The sequence below is a fragment of the Sorex fumeus genome, unplaced genomic scaffold (genome assembly GCF_029834395.1).
Source record: "Sorex fumeus unplaced genomic scaffold, SorFum_2.1 ptg000063l, whole genome shotgun sequence".
In the NCBI taxonomy this organism is placed as follows: domain Eukaryota; kingdom Metazoa; phylum Chordata; class Mammalia; order Eulipotyphla; family Soricidae; genus Sorex; species Sorex fumeus.
Genome location: NW_026606120.1, coordinates 16,493,542 through 16,503,415, shown reverse-complemented (window position 1 = coordinate 16,503,415; position 9,874 = coordinate 16,493,542). Strand labels below are relative to the sequence as shown.

The window sequence follows — 9,874 nt, the reverse complement described above, 5'->3', positions numbered from 1 at the left end:
TGAGGTGAAGAATGATTGGTAATCACATCCCCCCTCATACCCTAGAGGGGGGTAGAGATGAATGTGTGTGTGAGAGAGACAGAGAGAGAGAGAGAGAGAGAGAGAGAGAGAGAGAGAGAAAGAGAGAGAGAGAGGGAGGAAAGGAGGGAGAGAATGTGTGGGGGTGTGTGAGGGGGTGTCTCTATGTCTGTGGGTGTGATTTGTTGGGTTTTCCTGAGTAAAGCCTGTGAAGGTCTGTTCCTTGAGGGGAGGTGGAATGTGCTGAGGCAAAATGATAGCATCCTCAGAGCAGTTGGAGCCTCAGGGCCTCTGTCTTGAGCGTGATGCACACAGGCTCTAGGGCGTCTCTAGGACCAGTCTCTGCCTGAATTCCTCGTGTGCAAGTATGGTTGCAGACAATTTTCTCTCTCCTGGCACCTGGTTTATGCCTGATGTTTAGGATCCTGTCACTGGGATAAAGTCTTAGATTATTTAGAAGATGTCACCAATTTTCAATCTACCATGACCACCAGCTCCAGAACTCTGGAAACCTCCCAGAGTCTGACTGGTGAAATCTCTGACCTTTTCCATCCTTGCCATTGTCCCTGATGGAACTGGCGTAACTCATGGAGCCCAGGACCACTTTCCAGGCCACTCTCGTGGGAAGAGAATGTTGGAGGTAGAAACTGTGACTAAGTGTTCGAGAGACAGGGTGGCAACACCCGCCAGTGTGGAGGGTTGACTGTGGGTTTACTGTGCACAGGCTAGGCAGTGGGTATTGTGCTCCTGTCTGGGTCCTGGGTACTTCTTGGGAAGAACACATTTTCAGAGGTGTTTGCCTTCTTAGTGAAGCAGGAGGCCCTGATGAGCCTACAGCCTGAGTAGACAGTCTGTCCTTTAGACTCTGTTGTCATGGGACCCTGTAGGTGCTGAGCACCTGTGGTGCGGCTGGTCCAGTCTCTGTGACTGACCCTGCAGGGTCTCTTGCCGACAGACCAGTGTGTCCAGGTACATGTTGGGAAGCTCCAAAGAGGCTGGAGGGCAGGGTGTGAGAGGTCAGTGTGCTCAGCACAGAGGCCATCCCAGGACACAAGGACCCTGGCCTTAGGATCTCCACAAAGCATAACCCAGTTGGAGGGGAAGGATGGCCTGTGTCAGCAACTCAGGGCTGAGACAGGGCATGCTGCCTCATTCCCATCAAAGGGCCTGATCTAGAGATGGTTGAGCCAATGAGGCACCGCTGCTCCCTGTACCATCCCCCTCTCATTCCCCCTCCCTCCTCTCCTCGGTGTCTTCAGGGTCTTGCCCTTTCTCAATCCAGGGCCCCCCCAGCCACCACCCTGGGAGCCGATCCAGATGCCCCCTCTGGTGACCTCGACCAGCGTTCCCGGCAACCCTCTGGTGCTGTCACCTTTTCCCATGATGCCCGTGGTGGCAGGAGCTGCCGGTCCTGGCCCCCACAACCCTGGACCTTGCAAGGTCATCATCCAGGTCAGCCCTGAAGCAGGGCTTGTGGAGTCATCCCAGAACCAGCCTGTCATCCTGACACAGGCTCCACTCAACTGGGGGGCCGCAGAAGCTCCTACTGCGGTGGCCGGGCATCCTGCACCACTCTACTTGGTGTCCTCTGGGCCGGAGACAATTATGCCCACCCCAGCTACTACTGGCACCCAGGCTGGGACAGAAGACCATCGTCCACAGGCTCCACTGCCAGTGGCCCAGGTGGCCCCCATCATCCTCCCATCCAGCAGTGGGACACTGACCCAGTGGGTTTGTGGGGACAGTGGTCCGGCGGCCACCCGGAGCCAGTCACCGCCTAAAAGCTCCAGAAACCCCAACAGCGTCTACGAGAACTTCCGGCGCTGGCAGCGCTTCAAGGCCCTGGCCCGGAGGTACCTTCCTCAGACTCCAGACACTGAGGCCCTTTCCTGCTTCTTCATGTGAGTCCCTCGGGGGTCCTAGAGCTAATGGGAGTTTCCCAGGAGGGGACTGGGGTGACACCCAGGGTAGGGTCCATGGGAGAGCTGGAGGAAGGATGAGGACCCTGTCCCCAGGGATAGCACATACAGGAATCACCTTCAGTGCATCATGGCCTGTAGGACCGGTGGCCACACTGCCCAGCACTTCAGCACAGCCCCACTCACTGGCTGTACTCAGGAATGCCATCCTGGGGTTCTGGCTCAAAGGCCCGTAGTGACCAGCCATGCCCTAAGCCTCACCTCAGTCCCCTCATCAGGGTTGGTCCCGACCTGTGGTCTGAAGGACAGACATTCCGTTCCCAAGACCAGACACAGCACAGATGTGACAGAATTCAGACAGGCCATGACTGCTCGGCCTTGGCGTCTCATGACGTATCCCCAGAGCTAAGAGTGGATGCCAGCAGGGCCACTGGACTGGGGTATAGGAGGCAGAGTCCACTCTGGGAGGGGAGATCAGGCCAATATCAGGGGTCAAGGCATGGGTGTGGGGCGGCGGGGGCTCCCGGCAGACGCAGAGCCTGACCGAGCCTGTTCTTGCAGCCCGGTGCTGCGCACCCTGGCCCGCCTGAAGCCCACCATGAGCCTGGAGGAAGGCCTGCACCGGGCCCTGCAGGAATGGCAGGGCAAGAGCAACTATGACCGCATGATCTACTACGATATGGCGGCCAAGTGAGTCAGGCCTGAGCAGAGAGTGGGGGTCAGGGTGGCTGCAGGCCCGAGCTTCAGGGGCTGGTCTCAGATGGCCGAGGGGAAGGGAGGGCTTGGCAGCCCCGGGAGACCCTTCCCCTGCAGAAACTTGTTCCTCCCGGAGCCGGGACACTTTTCCCAAGCCCACTCTGGGGCTCCTGACCACAGTCTGAGGGTCACAGTCCCTGACCTGCTGTGACCCTCCAGGGCCAATGTGGGGGATCGCTGGGGGTGCTGGGGTCCGTGTCCACCCAATTCTCTACCCTCCTGGGGACTGGGCCATGAGCATCCCCTGTCTTTTACTCATCCTGCTCAATCCCATTCAACCCGACTCATCACGGCCTGTGTTCCCCACACCAGGTTCATGGAGTTCGAGGCCGAGGAGGAGATGGAGGTGCAGAAACTGCAGTGGACGAATGGGGTGCAGGGCCTGCCACTCCCCGCCCCACCCAGGCCTGGGTCTCAGGGGGCTCCAGGCCCACCGCCAGACCAGCAGACAGGTACGGACACTGCTCCCAGCTAAGGGCCACAGGACCTGGAAAGGCCCTCGTGGGTCTTGACCTGACAGGGAGTCTTCACTCTCCCGATGATCCCCAGACCTGTGCTCAGCGGCCCCCTGTCCACGGGTTTCTCCCTCTCCTAGCACACCCCACGCTGCCTGAGGCGTCAGATTCACCTTTGAAGTGGGGTCGGAGACCCTGGGGACACAGTTGGTCAATCCTCCCGTTGAGGGCCACCTCATCCCTCACACAGTCACTGGATTCCAGGGCCCTGATCCAGCCCACTGGGACCTGTCCCCGACTCTGTGCTCAGTGCTGTGTGTCTGAGGGCATGGACGCGGGGTCCCCTCACATCCCTCTCTTCTTCCTTCCTCCTCAGCCTGTGTCCCCAAGAAGGCCAGACCCCAGGCCCGGGCAGCCCGCCCCAAGACACACAAACCTCAGCAGCCCCCCAAGACCAAGGCCCCCGAGGAGATCCCTCCTGAGGCCGTGCAGGAGTACATGGACATCATGGACGAGCTGCTAAAGGCCCCCGACTCAGTCTGCAGGGCGCCCCTCGGCCAACGGGCAGTGGACAGGGAGGAGCAGCAGGAGGAGGCTGGGACCTGCCCTGACCCGGGGCTCCTGAGCTATGTGTACGAGCTGTGCTCCCAGGAGGCCTTTGTCACCAAGGTGGGCCTGGGGTCTGGCCTTCTTGGGGACACAGGCTGAGGAGGAAGGAAGAAGAGAGGGATGTGAGGGGACCCCGCGTCCATGCTGCTGTGGGGTCGGGAGGGTGCAGGGCTGCTTCTGTCCAGGGCTTGGCAGTGATGTGCGGTCTCTGCTTTGAGCTCTGTGTGTAAATGCACACCTGTGTTTAGATATTTCTGCTTGTGTTTGTGCGCATGTGTGCACGTGTGTCTCTCTGTGTATAAGCATTGGCTCTTTCTGTGCATTTTTGGGTTTGGTCAATGTGTGAACATCTCTGTGTCTACCTCTGTGTGTACTGTGTGGGCTCTGTGCAGACACGTGCAGATACATGTACATGTACCTAGAGGTGGAAGAGTGTGTGTCTTTGTGTCAGGTGTTTGCATGAATCCATGTGTGTTTACATGTGCTTCTCTGTGAGAGTAGGTGAATAGTCGGTGTGCCTTTGTGGGTGAGGGTGTGTTTGCATCTGTGTGTGTGTGTGTATGTGTGTGTGTATGTGTGTGAGTTCTCCCGGTGTGGGTCTGTGTTTGACTTTGTGCAGCTGTTCAAGCCCCTGCACTGTGCTGGGGACAGGTGTGTTTGCTTCCTCATTCCCTCCTGTTCCCTACGAGGACCCTCACCCCTGCTTCCCTCTCCCAGGCTGAGGCGATCCTTCATCCCAGCTTCCTGGAGTACCTGGTCTCCCCAGAGTCCCAGCTGGATTTCCCGGCCCTGGCTGAGGAGCTGGAGGAGGAGGAAGGACTCACCCCCGCACAGGTGAGGCAGATGGGTCTCTGAGGTCCATGTGGGGCCCAGGGGAGTAATGCGAGGGATTCCTGTAAGTTAGTGGGCAGCAAATCAGGACAAACAGGAGGCATATTTCACATGATTCCTGGGAAAGAGACCCTGCAGGGGACACAGTGGACAGGGCCCAGGGCACTCAGAGCAGCAGGTGGGTCGTGAGTCAGGAGGGGCGCCCTAGCGCCCTGGGTCTTGGTCACTTGGTGGCCTCCCTGCCCATGTCATGACCAGGCGCCTCCCTCTGAGTCCTCAGGTGAGAGGAGGACGTGAATATGGGGTGAGGACCCTTAGTGGGAAAGAGATCTGGTTTTTCTGTTTCGGGAGGAATCAGGGTCACTCTCTGTCCCACCCTGCACCCCCACATGCCCACAATGTTCCTTCTCTCCCCAGCTTGTGGAAAAGCGTCTGCAGACCCCGCAGGACAAGGAGGTCATGAAGGCTCGTCCCCAACACCAGGTGTCCCTAAAGGACTCGAGTCCAGCTGAGAGTGCAGCAGGCTACTGCACCCCAACATCTACCTGGGGTCACAGGCCAGGGGCCAGCGCTGAATCTGAGACTGACTCTGGACACGCCTCATGGCCTGGGCGGGCCGAGGCCACTGGGATGGCACCTGGAGCCTCTGTCCTCTCTCTGGGGAGCCTGGAGTCTCCACCACTGCAGGCAGGACCGGCCCCCTGTCCCAGCCTCACCGCACCTGCTCTGGACAGCAGGGCTCCCCGCATGCTGGGAGAGGCCCTTCCTAGCCAGGGGTCGCCTGGGCCAGCAGAGGGCTCTAGTAAGGAGGAAGAGGACCTGACCAGCCTGTCCTTCCTCCTAACCTCTCACTACAGCCTGCTGCCCTGGGGCTTACCCAGGAGCCCTGGCCCTGACACAGGCCCCGACACTGGCCCCCACCTGCCTGGAGGTCAGGGGACTCCCGAGCTCCCATCTACTCGCACAAGGGCCTTCAAGTCTAAGGCCCCTACCAGGAAGCATCCTCTGTGTGGGGGCCCAAGGCGGCGCACTGCTAAGAAGACCTCCTGTCCCAGGGGGCACCCCACGGTGTCTACTGGCTCAGCCTTGACTGTGGAGCTGGAGGGCCCTTCCCTGCCCCCCAAGAGAAAGTTCCAGCCTGCCATGGCCCAGCGGAGGGGGAAGGGGCACAAGAGACAGTAGGATATCGGGGGGCTCCTCCTGACCACCTCCCAGGGTCTGGCTGCACCCAGAAGCCTTGTTCTCCCCATGATCTTCAGCTAAGCCTGCTCTGGAATGGCAGGGGTTGTACCTAGAATGGGGGTTTGACTGGAGCAGCCTCTTTGTGTCATTGTGTAAATAGTGAATAAAGTTCAGTTCTTTGGAAACATCTCAGTGTCTGTCCTCTCACTTGTGCTCCTTGGGAGGCCTGAGAGCACAAAGGGTGAGGGGAATCACAGGGGAGGGGGGAACCCTGAGAGTACTGTGCTCCCTGGAGAGTGGAGGAGTCCTTCCCATCTGGAGGAAGATGTGCTCAGTCACCTGCAGGCCCACACCATCCTGAGGGCATAGACAAGGCTCACATCTTGCTGCATTAGCCTGGACCAAATAAAAAATTAAAGCTCATTGGGTATTTGCATATCATATTCTTCACTCACATAAAATGTACCATGCTTTGATTTGACATCATTGAATTTAAATGTTTTTGTAACCAGACAGATTTGAACATTTGCCATCACTCTTTAAAAAATAAGAGGGAGGGATAGTACAGCAGATATGTCGCCTGCATTGCCCATAGCCAATCCATGCACTCGATTCCCAGCACCCCATATAGCCCCCACACTGTGATGAATGAGTCTGTTCAGAGATCCAGGAGTAAGATGTGAGTATACCAGGTGTACCCCCAAAACCAAATAATCATATAATAATAATAAAGGGGGCCGATTTAATGTACTGATTTCATTGTTAAGTGTTTTACCATTTAAATATGGTCCTGGTACCTGTAGAGTAGGTGTTTGAGAACGATTCTTCATTTTCAGTGACAAGAGATTTGAAACTCAGGACCTTAGAGATTCTCAGGGAATTAGACTACTAGTTTGAAAAACTAGTTACAACTCTAATTATTGAGAAACAGTAGGAAAACAACTCTTCAGTGTTAAACATTTTAATTCTCTGCACTTATCACTATTAACGGGCTGGAGCAATAGCACAGTGGGTAAGGCGTTTACCTTGTAGGCGGCCAACATGGCTGTCCCCTGTAAGGCTATGTTGGCTGCTGGGCCTGCAGGAGGACAGGACACCCCCCTGAAAGTGGTGCTGGGCTGGGCGTGTCTGGCAGCACATGGCCTTTGCGCCCCTCAGTATGCATGTTCAGACATTGGGCTGGTTTCAGGATCTCTCTTGGGATTGGTGGGGGGTCTTCCCAAGGAACGCTCAGGAGGTCTGGGGGCACCATGAGGGATTCTTTATATTTCTAAAACATTCGGTACCATGATTTCTAATGCTACTGTGATAGAGTGTGATGGACAGAGTGTCTCTCCACCACACCAGCACCAGAGTGCCCACCGCCCTCTGCTACAGTGATGGAGGTCCATGAACACAGTGTCCTACATACCAGCACCAGAGCACCCACTGCCCACTACCCACTGCTACAGTAATAGGGGACCATGGACACAGTGTCCTACACACCAGCAAAAAAGTGCCTGTCTGTCTGTCTGTCTGTCTGTCTGTCTCCCCCCCACCCCCTCTCACTTCCCTTTTAGGCAGTGTGGTTTGCAATACTGTTACTGAAAGGGTATCATGAGTATCCCTTTACCTCCTTTCAGCACTGCCCACTGCTACAGTGGTAGGGGTCCATGGACACAGTGTCCCTTCACCACACCAGCACCAGAGTGCCCACTGCCCTCCCCAGCCATGGCTCCAGTCCCCTCTCCCCCAGACCATCTTCCCCTGCCACCCAGGAAACTTCACTCTCTAAACTCTTCCTTAGTTTTTACTGTCTCTGGCATTTATTGTTTCCTTATTACAACTCTTTATATGCCACATCTGAGGGATAGATCTATGCACACCTATGTAAAGTTCATCACTGGCATTTCTTGGCCAATTCAATGGCAATTCAGTGCCAGGGTGCCTCCAGGGCTGCACCCAATGATGCATGCTGAACATGTCCCCAAACAGCTCTAAGAGCTCCCAGACCCAAGGAGGTCAGTTCTTTCAAAGGGGTGATTAACAGGAAAGAGATCACTGACATATACCCAAACCCAACAGGACTGGTGTCCTGATGAGAAGAGACACGGACTCACACAGAGGCACCCACACATGAAGTGGAGAGGCCTCGGGTGTGATCAGCCCTGCTGCCCCTGCATCTCAGACCTCCAGGTTCCAGAGATGTCTCCATCATTTGCGTTATGGGCCTGTCCTATTGTTTCTGAGGGATGGTAGAGATTGATCATCATCTGGGAAGATATGCTCACCTTCGACACAGAGGAGAGTCTACCAACGTGGACACAGACAACTCTTTCAGCAGGTGCCCAGTGGCCTCAGTGGCCTGCCCTCCTGCCAGAACTCTTTCCTTGACCAGGGGTTCAGATGACCAGTCCACAGGAAGGGACATGCACCAATTTCAGAGCAAGGTGAGCCTTTATTTGGTTTTGCTTTGCTTTTCCAGGCTTGGGTTTGGGATCATAACAGATGGACAGAACCACAGAGATGGTGGCAAGTGTGAGGCTCCAGTAAGAATGCTGAGGACTGGGGCAAAGAGCAGGGACAGAATGTTCTTCGGTCACTGCAGGTCCTGCCACAGGGCCTTAAGCACTAAAAGCAACAGGAGCCAGTGCTGTAGAGGTCTGAGGGTTAATATCGATGAGCTGGAAACTGGCTAGGATTCATATAGAAATGGGACCTCAGGAGGAGCAGACAAGGAAACAGGAAGAGGCACAAGTCTCTGGATCTGGACGATCCACTTGATGAAATGGGCAACACTGGTGAAGACACCGAGGGATATGGGACGCTGGCAGTCCAGGCCCCAACTGGCCAACCCCAGAAGAACCCAACTCTTGGAGAAGTCAAAGACCAGAAGGCCTCCAGAATCACCCTAAAAAAAGAGAGGGCAATCAGTGTGGACAATTGAGGTGGGGCTCAGAATTCTAATTATAAGTGCAGGTTATTGGGCACGGCTGTTTGGGTGTTTTCAGTGGTCCCTTGGGATGATCCTGATGCCAGTGTCCTGATATAGTTCTAGAGTCAGGGGTCGGAACTACCATCCTGCACTAGGAAGCTCCAAATTGATCCTTGGGACAGTCACAGATGGAAATCTATCAATCATGCAGTTAAACTTGGCCACTGGCCGAGGACCTTGTACTAACTCAGCATCAGAAGTGATGGTTAATGAATAAGGGCCGAGAGACTAAGCCTGTGAGAGGCACTGGGTGTCTGAAGCCACTATATACCTTTTCAGAAAGCTGATTACAGCAGTATGCACCTCCTAGAATCCTTCCTCTCAGTCACTTCAGCCTCTGGGTTTCTCAAAAATGTTCAGACTCTTTGGAAAATGCTCCTACCTAGGTGTGGTGGAGAAACTCTATAATGCTGGGGCCTGAGGGGTGGGGGGCTCATCACCACAAAGCATCCTGAAATAATCTCAGGGAAACCAGTGTGGGCAGAACCCCTCTTACTGCATCAAAGGGAAAGGCTCATCTAGGCAGGGGAGTTGGGGAGCAGGAACTATAGCTCTGAGGCTCCTCTAACCACACTGCAGACAAATGCTCCCTGAGTACCTTTGTGTGATTCCTAGTACTGGAGCTTTAAGGCACACAGGCACATACAGAGAAGACCAGAAACCTCTCTCAGATTGACACGTGCAATCAAATCTCATAAGAGATGGGAGCTGTCTAGAAGGGAGGGGCGTTGCTCATGGCTGGCGGCAGAAGGCTTTGCTGAGCTGGGATTCCAAGCAAGAAACTGAAAATGACCTTGTGATCCTGGAGTCAAGGGAGCAGAGGGTACAAAGAGGAGGGTCCAGTGTGGTAGGAAAAGCAGAAGCAATGTGGGGAGCAAGGAAGGCAGTTAGGGATTATACTGGTCAGCCAACCATGGAGAAGTAGATCTGCAGCCGGGCGGGTCTTGAAGTACTATGAAGAAAAGACAGCACTGACTGAGAATTCAACAGAGGGGCTACAAGAGAATATCAGACATCATAGATGGGGGAAGAGTTCCAAAGACCTGAGATTTGGGAGAATATTTACAGAAAGGCACTATGAGATCTGTGGGTTCTCACCATTCTCACCAGGGGAAGATAAAATCAGGTCC

General features: G+C 55.2%; 1 protein-coding gene across 1 annotated transcript; it reads left to right on the top strand.

The window, feature by feature from the left end:
- The first annotated feature begins 1,335 nt into the window (after window positions 1-1,335).
- On the top strand, window positions 1,336-8,696 carry LOC130036163 (NUT family member 2G-like). Its single transcript, XM_056128145.1, has 8 exons — window positions 1,336-1,919; window positions 2,499-2,627; window positions 3,006-3,145; window positions 3,525-3,817; window positions 4,475-4,591; window positions 5,006-5,519; window positions 8,000-8,199; window positions 8,460-8,696. Exons 1-8 carry the CDS (start codon window positions 1,336-1,338, stop codon window positions 8,694-8,696), a joined length of 2,214 nt encoding a protein of 737 aa, XP_055984120.1.
- The last annotated feature ends 1,178 nt before the right edge of the window (window positions 8,697-9,874 follow it).

Coding starts and splice junctions, on each gene's coding strand:
- LOC130036163 (XM_056128145.1), top strand. CDS start 1,336: ATGCCCCCTCTGGTGACCTCGACCAGCGTTCCCGGCAACCCTCTGGTG. Junction 4,592..5,005: donor AAGGACTCACCCCCGCACAG/GTGAGGCAGATG, acceptor TTCTCTCCCCAG/CTTGTGGAAAAGCGTCTGCA. Junction 5,520..7,999: donor TGGCCCCCACCTGCCTGGAG/GTCAGGGGACTC, acceptor ATTGTTTCTGAG/GGATGGTAGAGATTGATCAT.